The sequence below is a fragment of the Perna viridis genome, chromosome 5 (assembly GCF_037379345.1).
Source record: "Perna viridis isolate PV_CMFRI_1.1 ecotype Kerala chromosome 5, ASM3737934v1, whole genome shotgun sequence".
Taxonomy (NCBI): domain Eukaryota; kingdom Metazoa; phylum Mollusca; class Bivalvia; order Mytilida; family Mytilidae; genus Perna; species Perna viridis.
The window spans coordinates 27077582-27103015 of record NC_142449.1 but is presented as its reverse complement, the minus strand read 5'-3'; the positions used below and the strand labels follow the sequence as shown (position 1 = coordinate 27103015).

General features: G+C 32.4%; 2 protein-coding genes and 1 long non-coding RNA gene across 3 annotated transcripts; 1 reads left to right on the top strand and 2 right to left on the bottom strand.

The window, feature by feature from the left end:
* Positions 1 to 311: 311 nt before the first annotated feature.
* LOC148616891 (uncharacterized) lies at positions 312 to 6167 on the top strand. The gene is made up of 3 exons (XR_015922316.1): positions 312 to 393; positions 479 to 555; positions 4761 to 6167. It is a non-coding gene; the product is annotated as an uncharacterized LOC148616891 (long non-coding RNA).
* LOC148616892 (protein toll-like) lies at positions 644 to 3815 on the bottom strand. The gene has a single exon (XM_088584049.1). It carries the CDS (start codon positions 3760 to 3762, stop codon positions 1537 to 1539), a length of 2226 nt encoding a protein of 741 aa, XP_088440175.1. The 5' UTR covers positions 3763 to 3815; the 3' UTR covers positions 644 to 1536.
* A 16384-nt stretch (positions 6168 to 22551) lies between the features above and the next one.
* On the bottom strand, positions 22552 to 25034 carry LOC148616890 (protein toll-like). The gene has a single exon (XM_088584042.1). The coding sequence runs from the start codon at positions 24919 to 24921 to the stop codon at positions 22684 to 22686; it is 2238 nt and encodes a 745-aa protein (XP_088440168.1). The 5' UTR covers positions 24922 to 25034; the 3' UTR covers positions 22552 to 22683.
* Between the last annotated feature and the right edge of the window lie 400 nt (positions 25035 to 25434).

The window sequence follows — 25434 nt, the reverse complement described above, 5'->3', positions numbered from 1 at the left end:
ACAATATAAACAAATAAGGAATGACAATTAAGAATTGGCAATAATGAATTTTTTGTCTATTGAAAAATATCATAAATTTTCCATGTGCATATTGTTTATTGCTCGAAGTGCAATAAACATAATATGTACATGGAAACTTTATGTTATTTGTCAGTATACAAAATGTTTATCATAGCCATAAATTAATTTTAAAACATATTTTTATCTTTAAATATGAGAAAAGTAGCTCTGAATTTTACTGAATATGGGGCGTGTCAATATTTTTTTATCCATTGAGATATAACAAAATTATCATAACTATTCAGATTACAGTATTTATCTCAAATCAATTTACTTTTTTAAGGTTCAACCTTGCACTCATATGAAGCTGCCATACAGGACGTGTTTTACTGAGTAAGGGGATTTTACTTGTTTATTGTTTAAAAAACAAAGATTTAAATGTATTACAAATACTGTGTAGATGTGTTATTTTTTGCAGGGAATTACAGTGTAGTTATCATTGTGTTACCAGGTCATTTGAGTAGAAGTTAATTCTGAGACCGATGTCCAACAGAGGTATGTTTCTTATTATACCAGGGCAGTTTCATATTTTCAACCAATTGGCACCGAGTGTATGGGCAATTTATAACACAAAACTACAACATACTGCCATTGATTGTGTGGACCCATTGATGGGCCTAACGTTTATTCATTCATTTGTTATAGAGCAATGTATCATCTTACACTAATTGTATTATTATTAGATTGCTGTCTCTGAAGAGCCAGTACTGTCGAAATGCACAGGTAATTGTTCTTGAAATAAATTATTGCTTGCAAGAATTTTATTTGCATTCTTTCTCCTAAAAGTACAAATTGTAAGGAAAATGGCACCCACTTTACTGCTTTGATTTTTTTTTCACAAGAATGTAAGGGAAGTTCTAATATATGTAACTTCATGTATAACTACTCAGACTTCCTGTATCGCACTAGACTTCTTACAATTAGGCTTCTGGAACAGGGCTATGTTGCTACAAGATGAAGTATTATGGTCGTCATTATGAACTCGTGGATCGTAACGGTGTACCAATCTACACCATGAAAACTGATTTGTTCATGCGTCATAGGTTTCCTTTCCTCTTTCATATCGCCCGGACTTGACTTTTTATGAGCAACTCGGCATTCGGGTATTTCTAGAACAGCAGATGATAATTAACATACCGGTGCACCTTGGCGTTGCTCCCAGTTTTTAGTTGAGTCCGAGTTGCTCATTTACTTTTGTTACTTTGTATGTATGATTTTAGTTACTTTATGTTCTTCGTTGTGTATGTCTGTTTTTCATGTCTGGTCTTGTCCCTGGATTACATTCTTTTGATTACCGCTATATCCTTCTCTTGATTACTCTTTAACAGTAATTACTGTCATATTCTTGGCACAGAAAAGAGCCATTTTGTATCTAAGCTTCCTTCATTTAGTTTTTCATTTGCAAAATTAGTATTTTAAAATAAGCGTATGTAAATTTATGACTTTTACTAAACAAACAAATTTTAATTCCTAATTCTAAACCTTAATGGTTATTAAGTCTGTATTAATGTTTTTGAAAACTTTCACTGGTGTCCAATTTGTTCCTTTAAATATCGTCTTTGCATTTAGGTCCTTCTTCCGTTTGCTTCGCATCGGGGGACCAAGACGGCAAGATACATCTTTCAGCAAACTGCGCGTTCTATTAGCGAAGTCTAAATCTAACCCAAGTCTAAGAAATGCTTTCATTTTAGGATTACTCACAGCAGAAGTGTCTAATAAGCCGAAATTAATTATAATTATATTTTTGGATGGGGTCTGACGAAAACTATTCCAAATATATTTCCATTCAATAGAAGTATGTATGCTGTCCTCATCTAAATACGAATCACAAATGATGATAATAAAATGTCTACTCGAGGCGACGCCCAGGGATATTTCCTCTTCTAATGACGACCCAATCACCATGTCTCTACATGGTATGTAAGCTCTGTAACCTCTCAACGTAAGATGATAATCAAAGTTTTTGACCACCCACTGCCTGATCGAATCGTTATTTTCGTAAAAAGAAATGTAGGCGTCATATTTTGCCTCTGTTGACACTTTGGAAAAGATCTTTGGACAACACCTTCTTCTTAAAATATACAGTTCATACCGATAGATGTACAAAGTTCCGAAAATTGCCAATACAAATGAAGACATAATGCCAAATATGGAAGTCAATATTTCAAATAAACTATTTTTATCATTACAAATATCATCCATTGTAATTTCCAATGCTGGTATTGTTCCTGATTTAGTTAAACAAGTTATTTTTGTTATATTATAACACAAGTAGTTGTTTTTGTTCACAAGCCAGTCTCTAATCCAAAAGCTATTGCAATCACAATTGACAGTAATATTCCCAAAGTATGTAGAACATGGATGCAGTGTTTGAAAATACCGACTTAATTGTGAAATTTTATTTGTTGTTAAGTTTATACTTTTGTAATCAGTCATAATCATAACAGCAGCTCTTGAGATGGACTGCAGCTGATTCTGGGATATGTCAATCGTTGTCACATTTGTCAATTTATTTGCGTTTATGATAGTGCTGATACTATTGTTTCTAAGATTGAGTGTTATGTTGTGTTTTTCCGGTAAATAATTCGGCATATGTTCATATTCACGGCTAGAACAGTCAACGACTGTTCTATTTCTGTTTGGTTGTTCATAGCATTCACAATATCGCGGACATTTCATCGTTTCATTTATAACGCAAACTAATTCATCAAGTCGGTCTTCTTTGACAATGTCTACAATAGATTGACCTTTCAGGTCCGAAGGACCAGCACATGTTATGTTGAAGTAATTACGCCATATGCGTTTAATAACTTGTTCTGCAAGCTTGAGGTAGGGTTGCATGATACAGTTACACGTCATATTTGAATCAGCTAACGAAAATCCAAAATTTAAGATTTTCCCAAATACAAGTATGTCGTCCAGTCCTAGTTCTTTGAAGTCGAAGAATTCATCAAAATTATTGCCGATGAGTTCCACGTAACCGCCTTCGTAAATTTTATCAATATTGATTTGGAAGTTGCCATCATTAACAAAATCTTTTATCTGATTACATTTAAAATCGTATTTACAGAAATTGTTTTCGGGAACAATATTACTTACGTCCAAAATCTTTTGATTATTATACGAGAAATCAACATGAAATAGCTTGAGGTGAGTATTGGCGATTGTAAACGGATCGAGATACTCCAATCCATTGTGAGTCACGTTCAACACGCGCAGCATAGGCATTCCAGTGAAAGTATCATTTTTAATGTACCGTATTCTGTTATAACTGACGTCCAAAGTGTCCAGGTTCGATAAGCAGGATATACCTGCCAAAGATGCAATAAAGTTGTGCTTCAGATATAATTTAACGATGGCAGTAAACTGGCAAAGATTTTTGGGTAACTCCGTCAGCATTCCTTTGTAGTGAGTTAAAGCTGCTGGCGAAACATTTATTCCCAAAACGATACCATTTCCATCTCGCTGTGTGTATTCTAATCTTAGATAGTTAAGAGATCCGTCCAATTCCCATGAACATTTTGCATTACAGACACAGCAGCTTACGAAGCGAGTGGGATGATTCTCTTCACACCACTTTTTTGGACATTTCAAGTCCGTCCGGTTTCCATATTCCCATGTTTCATAATAAAATGAAGCAAGTGTTGCTGTAATTAATCCAAAACCTATAGGTAGAGACAAAAAACACGACGCGAGGTGCATTATGTAATGTGTAATAATAAGAGACTAAATTGATTTTTTCTTAAATTTAAACTGATCTGAGGATCCTGATTTTTTAGTGTCTGATTGTATCATATATACAATTTGATTTATTTCCTTAAGTAAATGACATGGTTGTGAAGTAAACTCTGTGAAAAATAAACATCAAACGCAATTTAGATAAGAAAGTTCAGATATTTTACAGCAAGCATACAAAAACTCTAACAAAGTATCTGCTTATAATTATACATGTATTTATAATCCCCTATTAATGTTTATGGGTACATAAAGTTTAGTTTATATCACGGCCATAAAATAACAATATACAATATAAAAATTTGCATATGTGATTACATATTTTGGGGGGATTTTTCATATGTGCAATAGTTCATTTATAGATCTGTGTTAATAACATCAAGGAGAAATAGCCGGATGGGTTACGACCGGTCTTTAGTAAAGATCAAACTGCTGATTGTTGAACATGCTGTGGTAATATTAAAACAATGACGCTGATTTTGAATAGTTTTACTATCAATATGGCAGCTGATCTTTATCTGTTTATTTTTAAAAAGTAATCAAGAGAACCAAAATTTAAGCGGAAATCAAAAAGAAAATAATATTTAGACAAAGACAAGAGAGGGAAAACAGACACAAACAATAAAGATCATGAAACATGAAACGATCAAAACAAGCAAAATAACATGTACAAGTAAACGAAAGCAAGTGAGTAACCGGAACTTCAATAAAAACTGGGAGCATGGAAAACTACTAAACGGTGAAAAAAATAGATTCTCATGATGCATTTGGATACGTTGTTACGATTCATGAGTTTATGATGACGGCCAGAAAACTTCTGTAGTGACGATATCAATTTTGTAGTAACATAACCTTGTTCCAAAAGCATAATTGTCTGAAGTTTAGCATGGTACAAAAAGTCCGCGTAATTTCGGCAGGCTCTGGAATAACATGTAAGTTAAAAAATATATAAATTCCATAACTAGATGCTGAAGGAATGTAGCCACAGATGAAAGGAAAGTTAACAAGTGTTACTCGTTTTAGAATGCCCCAGAGTAGCTATAGTTCCATACCGTTGATGTTTCTACACAAATTCTGGGATGGCAATTGTAGAGAACAGTGCTTAGGATATAAGTGTGTTTATTTTTTTTAATAAAATGTTTTTGTTTTTCTTATATTAAATATATACTTATAAAGAGACATGTGACTACGCCGGTACAGGTACGTTGTTCAGTTGATATTATACACATTCTGCCTTCATTTGAGGATGATTTACTATACAACCACACGAAGGAAGAATATCGCCCGAGACGACTTACCGAAAGCCATGGGCACTTTTGATGTGGCGCCCATTGAAAACATATCTCACATTTGCTATTATTTGAGAGGATAACCGTAGAATCAAATCCTTTCTTTTCTTATTATCTGCAAAAATATACTAAATATTGTCAACTCACTTTTTATATATCATTAATTGTCAATCTTACTTATTAATTCAGTGAACGAAAATTTTATACTTCTTTCTGAAACATCCTTGTTCAGTAACCTTTGCTTAGAGTATCCATAATCATGCGATAAATAAAAGTACAAATACGGAAAAAATATCCATACTATATGCAAGCCTTTTAAGATAGTTTAAACCAAGCTCTGTGCAGCGACAGACGTTCGTTTCCTGTCTTATTAACTGCTGCTGTCGTAATTCTAGGGCGTAATTCAAATTATACGTCGCTGGACAATCGGATAACGTCGTGTAGAATCGTTTAGTTTTTCCCGACTTTTGCAAGCTTCTTGCACTTTCTTAGAAGGCTAGCTGCAGCGTCTGTTGTAAATTTCGAACGTCAGACCCTGTTCGGAGCTTGAGTTTTAACATGTTCTAGAAATGATATTTTATGGTTATTTTTATCTTCTGTCATACCCGTAGTTTATCCTGATACAAATGATCTGTTAATGACGAGGTCCATTCCCCCTAAAATTTGGATTTTGTTTTTGCATGAACTCTTAATTCTGCAGAACCTTGAACTCTTACATTGCTTCCGCGGAACATTAATTTTTATTTACGCCTCCTCCCAATCTTACTTGAAATCTGAACACTTTTATATCAAAACACATTAACTACAAGTCTTTCTTATGCGTATACATTTTGAATATGACACTTTTTTTTAATTCTTAACAGTCCTTAATTTAAAATTTGACCTACATTCCATATACATGCCATCGTTCTATATAATCGAATGTACATATTTTAGTACAAAAGTTGTGTGATGCAATGTACATGTATATATGAAATAATGTAAAATGCATGGTCCCAATTTTTAAATATTTTGGAAATATAATGTAAATGGTCAAAATAAGATGTTTTCTTTATGGTTGTATGGAGTACCACGATGATGATAAATAAAAGATACACACAAAAGATTGTCTATTTTTTCTAGGCATTTTACAAATGTCTGAATTAGAGAATGCCTACAGCATACAAACATGTAACGAAGAGAGTGGCAACTATTACTACCTTGCCATTCACAGATTTTTTTGGGACTAAGCGTATTGGTAAAAAGACAAGGGAAGACTAGGGGACTTGGTGAATAGTCTCCAGTACTTTATAAAACTATGAATCATTTAACATTAAATCCATTTTCTATAAAACATGATTTCAATAGACACCACAGCCTCGTGATTGATCGATTTATGATCAAACAAAGAAACGATGTATATAATCTGCAACAATATCAACCATAAACGTGCACAAATTTCTTCCTCAAGTTGATATTATGCCTTCGTTTGTCAATTTCGTCCTAGCCGTTAAAATTGAAAAGTTGAATTCTAAATACAGATATATAGAATATTTCATACATTATTCCAAGGATTTCGTCAACAAATCATGCGTAAATTTCTTTTCAATCGGTGCCAATCAAAAAAATATTGATAGTCACGCTCTGAACAACACGCTCTGAACATTACAGCACTGCTAAGAAACATCTGTTATTGGTTAAGGTTATTGTACTCCGAATCTTTCTTGCACACCATTTAATTTTTCAGCTTATACCAAACATTCCTAGTCTACACAGATTGTCATTTTTATCTACTGAACAGAAGGGCAATGTGATTTATTACCATCACCGGGCGTCTGCCGTGGTCGTTGACCAATGTTGGGGTTTTTACCCTTTTTAGCTCACATGACCCAAAGAACTATGTGATTAAATGCAAACATTTTGGCTTTCGTCGTCGTCGTTGTCGCCTGTAAACTTTTATCAGACATCTTCTCTGAAACTAACTGACAGATTTTAATGAAAGTTGTCCGAAATGTTCCGTATGATATATTGCACAACAAATGCGTTTCTGTTTTTTGATCCGGTTAAAAACATGGACGCCATTTTTATTATGAAACATAGGGGAAAGGCCATTTGTTAGGTTTATATAAACCATGAGGGATAGGATGAAATAAAGGTGTCCCTGTCTTATAAAACCATTGATAAAATGACTCTTATGATAAGGCATTCAAATAGCTTTATTAGGTCAAAGTTATAGGAAACCTACTTGTTAATTTTTTTGCCCAAGATAGGTAAAAATGACGTTTTTGTAGTTTTCTTGTAAACAATGATAGATAAGAAGATAATTATGTCGATAAGGCCTTTCACAATCTCTATTAGCTAAAAGCTGTAGGACGACTCCTTGTTAGAGATATTGAACTTGGTAGGCGCACAATGTTCAAGTGAGCGATTCAGGCTCCTGAGAGACTCTAAATATTATATATTTGCTATTTGTGTGTTAATTTATCAAGAGATTCAAACCAATCTTTGCGAATATTTTTAGTGTATTGTGAACAAAATAGGTGTGGGGATAATTTATTCCTCGACAAAGAGTATGGCTACAGTAACTATAAATAGACCATATTGATTAATAAGCAGTTTTTATCATGAACTCGTGGACCGTTACGGTCTATCCATCTGCACCGTGAAAACTGATTTGTACAACGTGTCGTAGTTTTCCTTTCTTCTTTCGTCTACCCTGAATTTGACTTTTTATGAGCAACTCGGCGGGTGTTTCTAGGAAAAAAAACATAGAAGGCTTACCCTACATATGCACCTGGTCCATGCTCCTAGTTTTTAGTGGAGTCGAAGATGCTCATTTACTTTTGTTACTTTGTATGTAATATTTTGGTTACTTTATGTTCTTTGTTGTGTTTTTTTGTTTTCAATGTGTGGTCTTTGTCCCTGGATTGCATTCTTTTGATTTCCGCTAGAATCTTGGTTCTTTTCATTACTCATTCATACAACTATGTAGTCATCGTCCGTAAACCTCTACATTTGATGCTTTGATAACTTGAATATTAGTTGATTTTTTAAATTGTTTATGCTTTCACACTCAAAAGGAAGGTTGGTATTGATTTTAGGAGTTATAGTTTCAATTATTTGAAAGTATGCAGCAAAAAGAGATCAATTGCAAGTATTTATAACATTTAACTATATAACTCCAGTTAAAGCCTATGAATGTCTATAATACTGGTCCACAAAATTCTTTACCACAAATGTCAGGTTGACATTGATCTATCATATGGAATATTTAAGAAAAATAACTTTATTTCTTCATTCAACCACGGAAAGAAGCTTTGGTTTCTGTGCTAGCGATTAGGCGACTCAAATGATATTTGAGTGCAAAAAGCTCCGTCCATCATGAGCAAAGCTAAATGAAAACACTATAGGTTATATTTGGGTCTTGAACATTTCTGGTTAATAAAAAGAACTGACCTTTAATATTTCGTCTCCACTTTTGTTAAAAAAAACATTATCTGCCATTCTATTTAATTCTAAAAAAAAATCATTTTCTATCTTTATTTTTGAAACCAAAACTTCCACAGCAACATTTCCGTAAAACATATTCCCACAAATTATTTACCCTTTAACAGAGCTTTTTTTTCATGAGATGTTTGTAATAATTTTATGATAAAATCGTATAAAATGATTTTGCGATTAAGTTTTTACTTATCTCCTTTCAGACCACAGACTTTTCTGATAATATATAAAATATATGCCTAAAAAGATGCAGGATGCATGCAATAAGTTTAATATAACTAAAACTATTTTGTTGGAATCATTTCATTTATATCATTGCGTATTTCAAATCCATCAAAAGTTACACTTGTTGTTGATCAGACAATATGTAAAGACCAAATATGTTAAGTGACTCATTTTATATTGAGATAAACCTTTGATAAATTTCATAAACAAAACAATATGAATACAAACAATATTAATATATTTGTAAAAATATGCTGACAAATATGATCACTTGTCATTTATGGGTACATGAAGCTAGTTTTTTTTTATGATAGTAATAGAACAATTAAAGCTGTTCAAATAGAGGGTTTCCTATATTTTATAGTTATAGAATTAATTAACACTAAGTGGTACCCAATATACGATTCTGATGAGTTGAAAAACAGTAATAAGAACGGTGACCTACTATATTTTCATGGTTATAGGGTTTTCATTATTGTTTACGAACTCTTTAACAGGCGTCCATCTTATTGCATTAAATGTTGTCTTATCATTTCTATCTTATCTGCGTTTGACACTCATTGGAGGACCAAGACGACATGAAACGTCTTTCTAATAGCAAAATCTAAATCTAATCCAAGTCTAAAAAATGCTTTCATTTGTGTATTTTGTATTCTGGAAGTATCTAATAATTCGAAGTTTATTATGATTATATTCTTTGATGAGTTTTGCCGAAAACAGTTCCAAATGTATTTTTATTCAATACGAGTCTGAGAACTGTCCTCCTCAAAATACGAATCACATAGGATGATGATAAAATGTTTACTCTATATATATATATATTTGATGAAGTTGTGCCTCAGATCTAGTTTGACGATGGCAGTAAACTCACATAGATTTTTGGGCAAATCTGTTCAACATTTCATGGTAATGAATTAAAGCTGCCGACTGTACATTTTTGTCCTAAAACGATACCATTCCAATTCGTTGTATGTACTCCAGTCTTAGAAGTTTACAGGATTTATCTAGTTCCCATGTTGGTTTCGCGTTACAGACAGATATCGAGACGAGATGAGGGGTCTTCACACAAAGCTTTTGGACATTTTAGGTCGGTCCTTTTTTCCATATTCCCATGTTTCATAATTAAAGATATCAAAAGTTGCGGTTATGAGCCCAAAACGTAAAGCTAAAGAAACCAAAGAAGACACAAGATACATGATGAAGCGTATATTCGTAAGAAATAAAATAGATGTTTCTGATGTACATGTTATATATTGATTTGCGACCAAGGTTCTTTAACCAGGGTTTGTTTGAATTATTACATAATATTGATTTGTTTCTAAAGTTTAATTACTCTGTAAATTGTAATCATGAATATCTATATAAACGAGGGAGTTCAGATCTTTTTTTAGAATGAAATTAACTACCCTTTCTGATTTCATTATCTTACAATATCCAGTTAATATGTAAGGACATTTCAGTTTTGATTTAATAGTGAAAAAATAACTAACTCACATACAATGCTTAAACATTTAACATTATACTTGACATATGTATGATATGTCACTTATAAAGGAATTAAAATTAGTAGTCACTGCTTATTCACCAAGAATTTAAAGGGAAGAGTGATGGCCGTTTGACTCGGAGTCAGAATATTGTGTCCTAGTAGGGTGGCACGACTATCTTCGAACTTTTGTTAATGTGAACTATCAAAATAAAATTCCAGCTCAGTGTGTCGGACAAATACAAAGCACGGTCTGTTCGATAAATTGTCATGGAATGCATGAAATATCTGCCATTGCACGTTAAACCATAATAAATCAATTGTACTGTATTAGAAAGGAATAATGACTGATTGACACAGAAGTATGTTTTTTTTTTTTTTTTTTTTTTTTTTTTTTTTTTTTTTTTGGCGTTTTTTTATTATTGTGTGAAAGCTTTACCAGACGCATATTTAACCAACGGTAATTAGAGAAATGTTTTCTGTTTAATATGCGTCTTTTTAAATGGGCTCACTGTTGTTGATAAGGGTAAATTTCTCTAGTGGAACCGGCATTTGATTTTCGCCCATTCATTTGCATATTACGTGTTTTTCTTTGACTAAATTTCTTTTTTAATTATGACACTTCACTAACTACATCGGGTATTGCAATGTAAAAAACGTCTTGAGAAATTGGCGAGGTCTATTCTAGTAAAAGACAACTGAGTGTATAACAAATTATAAGAGCACTAACTCGATCAATCGGTACATCCTCGGCCAATCCCGGCAATGCTCGAAATCAACGAAATTGTCCGAAAAGATGCTATTGAAACTCGATAGGAAATGTGAAGAACCATTATTTCTTAACAACATGTCCCATGTTCAACAATGAAACCAAATCACCTACCATTATTTTTGCTGAAACTGCAAATTCCTAGTGCAATAACCTATTAACCTATACAGTTAACGGGTAAAAGCCTACACAAAATGTTAACTATTTAATGCAAATGCCGGTAAATATATCACTATCATTTATGTAATTTGGAAACTCCAATGACAAAACGCCAGCTAATGATAAAAAAATAACAGTACATAATACTAGTCACGGTTTTGATATGAAAATTGTTAAAAAAAAATTAGAACATTAACTACAAAATTTCTCTTTGTTGAAAAGGTTGATATTAAAAATTATTTAACAAATTTAACCATGGATTCAGTACACCAATAAGACGTTGCAGTGTCAAAGTTTAAAAGAGAGGAATTCGATAGACCATGTCAGGCACACAAAAATGAAAACGGGCAAAGAACGAATTGTATGACCAACTCAAAATTCTAATAAGTGCACACAGAAAATCTTTTTATATTCAAAACTACTGGCGTCTACAAGTATATCTTTTGAGCTTGTAAAGAGTCATGGAACTTTAACCTGAAATCTTCCATAGGCATTTTATTGGTTAATTTATTTTATTTCATCCTAGGACATTTTTAATTAAGGATTATATATTTTTAACCGACATTTTGAAAGAACTAAATCGTGCAAAATAGTCCATTAATTCATAGTAATGAATTGCAACTCGCAATTAGTGTATCTTTGTGATAGGAATCGGAAATCCATTAGACCATTACAGATAACTTACTGTGTCACGTCTACAAATGAACATCTAATGAGTCAAAGAGTACATGGGAACCAATATTCGAGCGGATATCTAAGTGCCTACTACTGCAACTTTTAAAAGTGGTAGGTTGTGGGTAGGCCTTTTTTATCCTTTCCACTCCGTACATAACAAAAAGTCCCGCAAGTATTTCTCCTTTAATCCACGTCCTTATTTTTAATTTTGTCTCTTACCAATTATTTCTAAATAATTTAATGTCTAGTTTAACATAACCTATAGGTGTTTATCGCATTACAATTTTTTTATCATTGCTAGTCACCCTTCTGAAAGATGTCAGAGATTTCGGGCTCGTGGAAGGTGATGATCCTTTTTCGACACAATAAAGATTGTCCAGCATTATATCTGATGTTGCCAAATTCCGTCTTTTTAAAACTGTCAGATCTTAGCTTCTTCTTGATGAGAATCGAAAATGTATACATATTCCATTTTCCAACAAGGAAATAGATGCTATTAACCTCAGCAATGTCTTCATCGTAAAGAGGTAGTTAACAAAATTCCACCATATTTCAAAAAATCAATCTATTCCTATTGTCTCTTACAGCTACACTAAGAAAATAAGTAGTAAAATTTTTAACCATAAAAAGACATTGCAGAATCTTAACATTGAGGAATACTTAGAGTCCCTTCTGATATGAGACTGTGCTTCCTTTCTCTTTAATTACAGTGCTTCTGGTCACGTCATCACTTGTGATTTGAATATCATTAAGAATGAGCTCCTATGTGAGGTAGTTTCTCAAGGTCCAAAAGGAATTAAGGAATTGGGCATTTATAATAACATTCCAGGTAATGCCACATACAAATGTACTACTTTTGACAAAGATGAGATTCTAAACAACCAGATATCCTTCATGTCTTCTCTCAACATCGAAACAAAATGAGAGGATTTACCTTACTTGTTTTGGATGTATTGGATTCCCGAACTTCATAAGAATCCATGCAAAGAACGATATATAGCAGGATCTTCATCTTGCTCCACGAAGGCGATGTCAATTCATCTTACAAAGATATTGTAATGGGTGAACAGCAAGCTAATTGCAATACCACTAACTTTCGTAGTGGCATAAATCATATGTTGATACTTAAAAATTCAAAAGATTTACTTCAATCCGGCAGCTTTTCGGAATTGAGTGCTCTCCAAACTTTTGACTTCTCATCTCTTTACACTATGTTACCACATGATAAATTGAATTCTCGTTTGAAAAGACTTATCAGTAAATCTTTGGCTGTTTCGAAAAATTATGTTGTTCTTGGTTACAAATCCACATATTTTTTTTTCCTAAAATATCGCAAAAGGGCAAAGTGTGCTACACAGATAACCAGAGTGAAATATGCTTCGTTTCAACATCGATTACATATTTGTCACATTTGAAGGAGCTATTTTTCAACAACAAGTTTGCGTTCCAATAGGCACTTACTGTGCTCCTCTCCTTGCCGATTCCTTTTTATTTCATACGAGACTGAATTTTGTCGTAATGAATAAAAAAAAAGAAGGATGATAAATCCTTTAAATTTATATACAGCTACATGTATATCAATGATGTATTGTCCATCAACAACCTTTCTTTTGGTAAACGGTTACCTTATATATCCACCAGAGCTCGAGATAAATATAGAAACAGCTTGTTTTGCATCTTTTTTTGTTTGGATCTACATCTTGAATTTGACCACACTGGTCATCTCAGCACTAAGATTTATGATAAAAGAGACAACATTAGTTTAGATATCAGAAGTTTTCCTCACTTGTGCAGCAATATCCCTTCATTTCCTGCATATGATGTTTATATTTCACAATTTATTCGCTACGCTAGACCAAATATTAACTACTCTGATGTCCTTGAACGCCATAAATATTTCCGTGATGGACTCCTGAATCAGGAGAATGAGGAAATGTGTCTTAAAAGGTCTCTTACTATTTTTTTAGACATCAGTCTATGGTTGAAAAATACTCATTTTTTTCTTAAATAATGGCTAATGATTATTTTTTTGTAAATTGTTCTTTGTGCTGATGTGACCGCTGGTTTACCGATTATAACGCAATAGCATGCAAATGCTATTTAATCATCACTGATATAATCACACTGCAATGGAAGAGGAAGATTTAACGCAGTGTAAAACCTAGATTTTACTCTAAATTTCCAAGTCAGGACCATTCCAGTACCAGCTGATCCGGTGTTGTAATATCTATTTTGTCTGATTTATTTTGGACTTGACTTGATAATAAACACGATAAGTGTCCGGTAATTTTGTTGTCACACTTATTTTGTATTAGATAGGTGATAATATTAGAAATGTCGCATTTAGAAGGTTATGAATTATAAACCGATGCCACCAGACAATGTTATGTGATTGATAGAGGCTCCCATGAATGAACTTGAGCGACCCATATTTTCTTCCCATGAAACGAATTTGCATATATGTAACTGTTATGACTTACTCTTTCATTGTTAGACTTTAAAACTGTTTGTACTTTTAGGAAAACAATTTTTGTTTTTGCCAGTCTATGTTTTATGTCTTTTTATGTAAGGTCTTTAGTGCTGCCAAATCTAGGTGTGTGATATTGTCATCCTGCTCAGTAGCTAGTACATTTATCTTTACTAATATGGTACTAAACGTTACGTTTAGCTGCATTTCATGTCTCTTATTAGCATTGATCTGAAACATAGTAAGCCAACTCAATTATATTACATATTATCTAGATCTGATAACAAGAAAGAAATACCAAATAAAGTTCAGGCTTTCTAGAGGTGAAAATATAGGCGAAAGTATGTCACCTCTCTGGATATTGGTTTTCATCATTACCCAGTAAATGATTACCAGAATTGAGTCTTGGTGAAATAAAGGGACCCTACCTTAGGCCAATCTCATTTTAATTTAAATCGTATGTTGAAAAACGCAACAAAACCTAAGTGAGCAGCTATACAATCCATCCTTGGTCGTTCCAGGAATTGTTTTGTTTAATATGATAGGAATATTACTAACATCTTATTTTTTAAACGTTTTTTTCAAAAAAAGTTGCCTCGCTTTCGATTTGTGAGATTTCTATCAATAAAATTCAAACTGATTTTAACTTACGAGTCAGGCTTTGATCAAACAGAATTTTTAATAACCCATTGTACCTCTGCAAAAAGACGTACTAAACCTGAACGTTTATGAAATCTTGTTACATTACGTCATTCAAAGTCTTTCTAAGTTGTTTCCCTGTTTCTAGTCATTTCTTTTAACGTCTAAACATCCATAATTATTTTCAGTGTTTGACACGCCTCGGATCATGACGATCACAAAGTGGTAGAAAGATATCAAAAACCTCCTTTTCATGTTGGGATGAACTTTTTCATTAGACAAGAAAAATACACACGGGATAATAATGAAGTGTCTGTTTGAGGCGACGCTGAGGGATATTTCCTCTTTAAAGGCCGAACCAATCTTTATAACTATACAAAGTATGAAAGTTTGATAATATATTCCATTATTTGATAAATAATACTATGGTAATAAGGAATTTAACTTAAGAAAACAAATTTTGTTTTTGCCTGTCTATTCTTTATGTCTTTTTTATGTAGGGTCTTTAGTGCTGCCAAATCAAGATGTGTGAAATTGTCATCCTGCTCAGTTTTTTGAAAAATTATGTACCAACAATATTATCCCGTGTGCAATGTTATGGTACTTTCCTCGAAAAAAAAAACACTTGACATTGTCTCTGTTCTAAAAGTAATAGTCAATACTGATAGATATTCAGTGAACCAAATGTTATCGGAAGAACTAAATGACACAAAATGAAGATCAGGTTTTCAAATAAATTAGTCTTACATTCCAAACAATCTGTATAATAAATTTACAAAGCAAAAACGAGTTCGGATTTATTTATTTTGAAAAAGATAAATTTTGTACAAATCTTATAACATTTTAACAGTAGCCCAGAATAATAAAGTCGTCCAGTCACGAATAACACTTCACCTGCATAATTGGAATAGATAGATTACATTTACCTTTAAGCTCGACAATCATGATTTGCTTCACATTGAAATGTATATCGCATTGTTTAGATAGATTGTAAGGTTAATTTTCTTTTAGTTTTTATTTCAGTAGTTTATATAAAAAATAGCAAGTATTACTTTAAAATTGAAGTCATTTCTAAGATATTGACATTTTAAATTTAGTCTTACTGACAGGAATTATAACGAGACAGATGAAAAGTAAAATTCTAAAGATAGAGATATTTGGGTGAGTTCTTTTAATTATCGTATGTGTCCTTCAGTCAAAGAGATTTATAATGTGTCGATGATGTTTTCCAATGTAAGGCTATCGTAACAGCTAACTGTGTGACTTTAATGTTTCTTATACATCAAGCTTTGTGACACTTAAAAACATCTTCCTTTTGATGACTTTCATGTTTTTTTTGTATTACTTTGTATTAGTCATTGAATTCCCAAAAAAATCAATATGTCCAACGTGACATAAGCTGTATGGTGAGTGTATGCAAATAAGGAACACACATTACTTCTATATAGAAATTGATTTCAGACAAGGATTATTTTAAAGTGTGTTTACTTAAAAAAAACTATTTGATTTATTTCTGAAGTACTTACACCTACTGCAGTCGTCACGTTTTATTCTGTAAAACTAATGATCAATATTGTTCCATTTGAGGATATTGAGCTTTGAAAGATTACACAGACAGAATTATTGTACATGATTTTTACACGATTTACACTTGATTTTTCACCTGCATTGACCAAATAAGCAAATAAAATTTATGAGACACAAAATTCACGTAAACTTTTCCCATGAATTACTTGTCAAATGATTTACACGTGAATATAATACTAATTTCATGTGGAACTAAATTCACATGTATTTCAAGTGAACAATATTTGTTCAGGTACAGTATGCATCCTTCAAGGGCATATAGGTCTCACTAACCACTTCCGGGTCAAATGGCCACCCCCCCCCCCTATGTAGTACCAAAAAAACACTGAACCTAGACATATGCATTGTAAGTGCATTGTTTGTGTGTATTATGATTAAAAGAAGTCAAAGTAAAGCTGAGAATGTGTACTTTAAAATCAAAAAGTGGTAGAAAGATATCAAAAACCTCCTTTTCATGTTGGGATGAACTTTTTCATTAGACAAGAAAAATACACACGGGATAATAATGAAGTGTCTGTTTGAGGCGACGCTGAGGGATATTTCCTCTTTAAAGGCCGAACCAATCTTTATAACTATACAAAGTATGAAAGTTTGATAATATATTCCATTATTTGATAAATAATACTATGGTAATAAGGAATTTAACTTAAGAAAACAAATTTTGTTTTTGCCTGTCTATTCTTTATGTCTTTTTTATGTAGGGTCTTTAGTGCTGCCAAATCAAGATGTGTGAAATTGTCATCCTGCTCAGTTTTTTGAAAAATTATGTACCAACAATATTATCCCGTGTGCAATGTTATGGTACTTTCCTCGAAAAAAAAAACACTTGACATTGTCTCTGTTCTAAAAGTAATAGTCAATACTGATAGATATTCAGTGAACCAAATGTTATCGGAAGAACTAAATGACACAAAATGAAGATCAGGTTTTCAAATAAATTAGTCTTACATTCCAAACAATCTGTATAATAAATTTACAAAGCAAAAACGAGTTCGGATTTATTTATTTTGAAAAAGATAAATTTTGTACAAATCTTATAACATTTTAACAGTAGCCCAGAATAATAAAGTCGTCCAGTCACGAATAACACTTCACCTGCATAATTGGAATAGATAGATTACATTTACCTTTAAGCTCGACAATCATGATTTGCTTCACATTGAAATGTATATCGCATTGTTTAGATAGATTGTAAGGTTAATTTTCTTTTAGTTTTTATTTCAGTAGTTTATATAAAAAATAGCAAGTATTACTTTAAAATTGAAGTCATTTCTAAGATATTGACATTTTAAATTTAGTCTTACTGACAGGAATTATAACGAGACAGATGAAAAGTAAAATTCTAAAGATAGAGATATTTGGGTGAGTTCTTTTAATTATCGTATGTGTCCTTCAGTCAAAGAGATTTATAATGTGTCGATGATGTTTTCCAATGTAAGGCTATCGTAACAGCTAACTGTGTGACTTTAATGTTTCTTATACATCAAGCTTTGTGACACTTAAAAACATCTTCCTTTTGATGACTTTCATGTTTTTTTTGTATTACTTTGTATTAGTCATTGAATTCCCAAAAAAATCAATATGTCCAACGTGACATAAGCTGTATGGTGAGTGTATGCAAATAAGGAACACACATTACTTCTATATAGAAATTGATTTCAGACAAGGATTATTTTAAAGTGTGTTTACTTAAAAAAAACTATTTGATTTATTTCTGAAGTACTTACACCTACTGCAGTCGTCACGTTTTATTCTGTAAAACTAATGATCAATATTGTTCCATTTGAGGATATTGAGCTTTGAAAGATTACACAGACAGAATTATTGTACATGATTTTTACACGATTTACACTTGATTTTTCACCTGCATTGACCAAATAAGCAAATAAAATTTATGAGACACAAAATTCACGTAAACTTTTCCCATGAATTACTTGTCAAATGATTTACACGTGAATATAATACTAATTTCATGTGGAACTAAATTCACATGTATTTCAAGTGAACAATATTTGTTCAGGTACAGTATGCATCCTTCAAGGGCATATAGGTCTCACTAACCACTTCCGGGTCAAATGGCCACCCCCCCCCCCCCTATGTAGTACCAAAAAAACACTGAACCTAGACATATGCATTGTAAGTGCATTGTTTGTGTGTATTATGATTAAAAGAAGTCAAAGTAAAGCTGAGAATGTGTACTTTAAAATCAAAAAGTGGTAGAAAGATATCAAAAACCTCCTTTTCATGTTGGGATGAACTTTTTCATTAGACAAGAAAAATACACACGGGATAATAATGAAGTGTCTGTTTGAGGCGACGCTGAGGGATATTTCCTCTTTAAAGGCCGAACCAATCTTTATAACTATACAAAGTATGAAAGTTTGATAATATATTCCATTATTTGATAAATAATACTATGGTGATAAGGAATTTAACTTAAGAAAACAAATTTTGTTTTTGCCTGTCTATTCTTTATGTCTTTTTTATGTAGGGTCTTTAGTGCTGCCAAATCAAGATGTGTGAAATTGTCATCCTGCTCAGTTTTTTGAAAAATTATGTACCAACAATATTATCCCGTGTGCAATGTTATGGTACTTTCCTCGAAAAAAAAAACACTCGACATTGTCTCTGTTCTAAAAGTAATAGTCAATACTGATAGATATTCAGTGAACCAAATGTTATCGGAAGAACTAAATGACACAAAATGAAGATCAGGTTTTCAAATAAATTAGTCTTACATTCCAAACAATCTGTATAATAAATTTACAAAGCAAAAACGAGTTCGGATTTATTTATTTTGAAAAAGATAAATTTTGTACAAATCTTATAACATTTTAACAGTAGCCCAGAATAATAAAGTCGTCCAGTCACGAATAACACTTCACCTGCATAATTGGAATAGATAGATTACATTTACCTTTAAGCTCGACAATCATGATTTGCTTCACATTGAAATGTATATCGCATTGTTTAGATAGATTGTAAGGTTAATTTTCTTTTAGTTTTTATTTCAGTAGTTTATATAAAAAATAGCAAGTATTACTTTAAAATTGAAGTCATTTCTAAGATATTGACATTTTAAATTTAGTCTTACTGACAGGAATTATAACGAGACAGATGAAAAGTAAAATTCTAAAGATAGAGATATTTGGGTGAGTTCTTTTAATTATCGTATGTGTCCTTCAGTCAAAGAGATTTATAATGTGTCGATGATGTTTTCCAATGTAAGGCTATCGTAATAGCTAACTGTGTGACTTTAATGTTTCTTATACATCAAGCTTTGTGACACTTAAAAACATCTTCCTTTTGATGACTTTCATGTTTTTTTTTTTGTATTACTTTGTATTAGTCATTGAATTCCCCAAAAAAAATCAATATGTCCAACGTGACATAAGCTGTATGGTGAGTGTATGCAAATAAGGAACACACATTACTTCTATATAGAAATAGATTTCAGACAAGGATTATTTTAAAGTGTGTTTACTTAAAAAAAACTATTTGATTTATTTCTGAAGTACTTACACCTACTGCAGTCGTCACGTTTTATTCTGTAAAACTAATGATCAATATTGTTCCACTTGAGGATATTGAGCTTTGAAAGATTACACAGACAGAATTATTGTACATGATTTTTACACGATTTACACTTGATTTTTCACCTGCATTGACCAAATAAGCAAATAAAATTTATGAGACACAAAATTCACGTAAACTTTTCCCATGAATTACTTGTCAAATGATTTACACGTGAATATAATACTAATTTCATGTGGAACTAAATTCACATGTATTTCAAGTGAACAATATTTAATCAGGTACAGTATGCATCCTTCAAGGGCATATAGGTCTCACTAACCACTTCCGGGTCAAATGGCCAAACCCCCCCCCCCATGTAGTACCAAAAAAACACTGAACCTAGACATATGCATTGTAAGTGCATTGTTTGTGTGTATTATGATTAAAAGAAGTCAAAGTAAAGCTGAGAATGTGTACTTTAAAATCATATATGTAATTAACTACAAAAGTGTATGAATATTGTTTACATGTGTGAGTAATTTGCCTTCATGCTGTCAGTTAGCAGAACAGGTAAAAATGAGGATTTTCAGTATTACTTATTCAAGTAAATTTTGTGAAGAATTTCTACTATCATCGTACCATTAGCATAATGATTTTGGAAGCCTTATTTTCCAAGCTTTGCAACGGTATGCAACTTTAAGATGTCATTTGTCCTGGAAATTCACAGTGGAACTTTGAAACTTACTTTTTTAACATGTAAAGTAATGGAAACGTTAGAAGTGGTTAGTGAGACCTATAACTGCAATTTTTTATGTGTTGTTACGATGATCTATTTCATATAAGATTAATATCATGTGTCAAGTTACATAAGATAGATCATACTTTCCACTAACAGACAATTTGGAACTGTAATTGAAATTGTTGAAACACTCGAAGTTGAAGTATGCATATCCGGTCTTTGTTCATATTAACAAAGTGTTAAATGAATATGTCATAATTTTCCCACAAGGGTGTGCCTGTAGCTTTTTCCATGCAGTATATGTACTGCAATATAGTCAGTTATAATTTAGGTCTCGTTGGATTAACATCACTAAAATGTTGTCTCTCAATATCTCTGGATTATTTAAGTACCTTATGGAACTATACTTGTTCCCCAGTATACCTTACAGAAGGGTCACACAACACGTGTGACTTTGGAAAGACACCCAAAAATGTGTTAAAATAAATTTGACACGATCAACCTTTAAAGTTTGTTTACTACAGAAATAATATCTGATTTATTTCCTAAGTGCTTACACATACTAATAGTCGTCACATTTTATTCTGTAAATCTAATACAATCAATATCATTCCATATGAGGAAGTTCAATGTTGGTAGATAACAGATATTTTTTTCGCATGATTTCCACAAATTAGATTAATGAGAGTTCACTACAGAAGTTTAATGGTCGTCATTATGAACTCTTGGATCGTTATGGTGTATCAATCTGCACCATGCAAACTGATTTAGTCAACGAGTCATAGTTTTCCTTTCCTCGTTTGTATACCCCGGACTTGACCTTTTATGAGCAACTCGGTTGGTGTTTCTAGAAAAGCAGAAGACGCATACCCTACCGGTGCACCTGGTTCATGCTCCAAGTTTTTAGTGGAGTCCGAGTTGCTCATTTGCTTTTGTTACTTTGTATGTATGATTTTACTTACTCTGTGTTCTTTGTTGTGCATGTCTGTTTTCCATGTCTGGTCTTTGTCCCAGGATTACATTCTTTTGATTACCGCTATAACCTTAATTGGTTCCCTTGATTACTCTTTCACACAACGTTCGGGGGGAGTGAATCGAGACTTCAACCGAAATTCAAATTTTTCACATGAATTCCATGTAAAGTGCTTTTCACTTGAAAATCATGTTAACTTCATTTGACACAAAATTCACATGAATTTCACTTAAGAAGTATTTGCAGCGGTACAGTACTCTTCCTTGGTATATGACTACATGTACTTTTACGTGTAGTTTAAAATATTTATCCAACATTAATTTGGCATCATGTGCATGTATGAAATACTCTCGATTAGTATCCATCATGGATAACACATTCTATTTTAAATACATACTTTGGTAACTGGAGATCGAATAGACTAAGACCACATAAATTTAATAAAATCTATAATTATATAACAATTGTACAGGTATTATTTGATCATCTTATTTTTAGGATTATTGTTCCACTTTTCTTTTGTTTTGTTTTGTTTTGTTTTGGGGTTTTTTTTTTTTTTTGTTGCTTTGTTCGGTTTGGTTTTGATTTTGTTTTTGTTTTTTTTTTATCTTTTGGTTTGTTTTTTTTTGTTACGTTCAACCCACCAAATAATGTTTATCTTTTTTTGCCTTCTGTGTGTATTACAGGTATTCACTGTCACTCATTATTTCTATGCTATCACATAGCTAGTAACTAGTAACCAATTCGTGGTAAACGACTTTATGCGATGTTCATTTTGAACCTCAGCTTACCAAGTGATATGTAAAGAAATGTACTTACACGTATACTGATGTATAAAATAAAAAGCATAAATACATAGATAAACTAAATTATTTTTTGATACACTACTAAACTTTAATTGTTACGTAGTCTTGATGAATATTATCACTGTCCATCTTTCTTGATTTGTGTCCTTGTGTCAAAGTTGTTGATGTAAATTTTGTCTTTGCATTTGTGTCTTGTCTGCGTTTGACACGCATTGGAGGACCAAGACGACATATCACATCTTTCAGCAAACTACGTTTTCTATTAGCAAAGTCTAATTCTAATCCAAGTCGAAGAAATGCTTTCATTTTTGAATTAACCACTGCAGAAACATCAAGTAAACCGAAGTTAATGATGATGATACTTTTAGAAGGATTCTGGCGAAAGCTATGCCATATATATTTCCATTCAACACTATTGTGCGGGCTATCTTCGGACATATATGATTCGCATAGGATAATAATGAAGTGTTTGCTTGATGCGACGCCGATAGATATTTCCTCTTCTAATGCCGTACCGGCCATTATATCCCTGCATGGTATGAATGTTTTATATCCCCTAAGACAAAGCTGTTGGTCAAGATTTCTAAGCACCCATTGACTAATCCTACGGTTGTTTTCACAAAATGATATGTAAGCATCATATCTCACTATATCCAAAACTTTACTAAATATCTTTGGAAAACATTTCCTTCTAAGAATGAAAAGTTCATACCGATAAATGTACAATGTTCCAAATATTATCATGGCAATTGACGAAATAATGCAAAAAACAGAGGTCAAAATTTCAAATAGATTAGTTTGATCTTCGCAAACATCATCCCAGTGAATTTTTAATGCAGGAATGAGTCCTGATTTACTTAAACATGTTATATTTGTTTTATCTAAGCATAAGTGATTGTTTTTGTTTTGAAGCCAGTTTTTAATCCATAAACTACTGCAATCACACTGAATAGAGATTTGCCCGAAATGTGTTGAACAAGGATGAAGCATTTGAACATCCCTATCTAGATGGGTAAGCTTATTTGTTGTTAAATTGACCAGTAAGAATTTTTTCAGAGTCACAATTGCAGCTTTTGAAATATCCTGAAGTAGATTTTGAGACAAATCAATCGTTGTCATATTTATTAAATGCTTTTCATAATAAAATTTCCTGATACTGTTATTTCGAATGTTTAATTCTATGTTGTATCTTTCTGGTAAATAAGCTGGCATATCTTCTAAGCCGCGACTAGAGCAATCAACAACTGTTCTGTTTTTGTTTGGTTGATCAAAGCAATAACAATAGCGTGGACACTTTTCTGTTTCGTTTAAGTCACACACTAGTTGATCAAGTCGGTCTTCCCTGACAATATCAACAGCTGTCATGCTTTCCAGATCTGGAGGTCCAGTACATGTAATGTTGTAGTAATTTAGCCATAATCGTTTGATAGTTTCCTCAGAAAGCTTCAGAAAAGGTTGCATGATACAATTACACTTCATACTTGCATCAGAAAATAGGAAGCTAAATTTCAATAGTTTTCCTACAGTAACAATGTCATTAATTCCTAACTCCCTATGATCGAAAAATTCGTTAAAATTGTTTTCCAGGAGATCCACCATGCCCCCTTCGTAGATTTTGTTTATGTCAATTTGAAAGTTGCCATGGTTTACAAAATCTTCTATTTGATTTGATGAATAGTTATACTTGCAGAAAAAATTCTCAGGAATTAAATTACTAATGTCTAAAACTGTTAGGTTATTGTTCGACAAATCAAGAAAGAATAAATTAAGTTTAGCATTCGCCACTGTGAATGGGTCGAGGGATGACAATTCGTTGTCGGTTATATTTAATACTCGTAACATAGGCATATTCATAAATGTATCGTTAGCAATGTGGTGTATGGTATTATAGCTTACATCCAAAGTATCAAGGTTGAATAGACATGCCACACCTATCAAAGAAGTCAAGTAGTTGTGTCTTAGAACAAGTTTCACAATAAACCAAAACTCGCAAAGATTTGTTGGAAGCTCTTTAAGCATTCCATGGGTATGAACTAATGCTGACAGTACATTTTCTCCTATGATGATGGCTTTGCCGTTTCGTCGAAAATACTCTATGCTCAACTGATTAAGAGTACCATCTAGTTCCCACGAAGGTTTCGCAGTGCAAGCGCAACAGATACCAACGCCTCTTGGAAACTTCTCCTCGCACCAAACCTTAGGACATTTCAAGTCGGTTCTATTTGCAACTTCCCACGTCTCATAATGATCAAAAGCATAAACGTCTGACATTAACTTCGCAGTTAATAGTAAAGACACCCAACATGCCAAGAGCTGCATGGTGAAGTTATGATCAATACGGAAGACAATAATATTTATATGATTTTATAGACAGCTGTTTTACAACAGGTACATTTATAACGTCTTCTGATTTGTTAGCTATATAATACTGTTGTCAAGATATAATTCTCGAATGTAAACATCAATAGCATTGCAAATAAAGAAAATAAGCTTTTAATATGCTCTCAGCCACACCACAAGTAAATAAGACACTTTACCAATGCACGTGAAAAAAAAAAGATTGTACTTCTGCGTTGTTTATGGGGGGAAATCTTATCAGTGTGCTATAAAAATATTGTTATTTACAGGGATGAGAAATACAGGTAAAATAATTTACAATCTCATAGAAGAAAAGTACGATTATGATATTTAATTTCAAAAGAGAATATGTGTTTTATTTGCAAGTAGGAAGAAACTTAATTAACCATACCAAAACACAAGGGAGACAGTTTGAACCTTAAAAAAAGAGGCCCCTTTTTAAATTGTTCATCAATTATCTTCAACTAAGTGTCT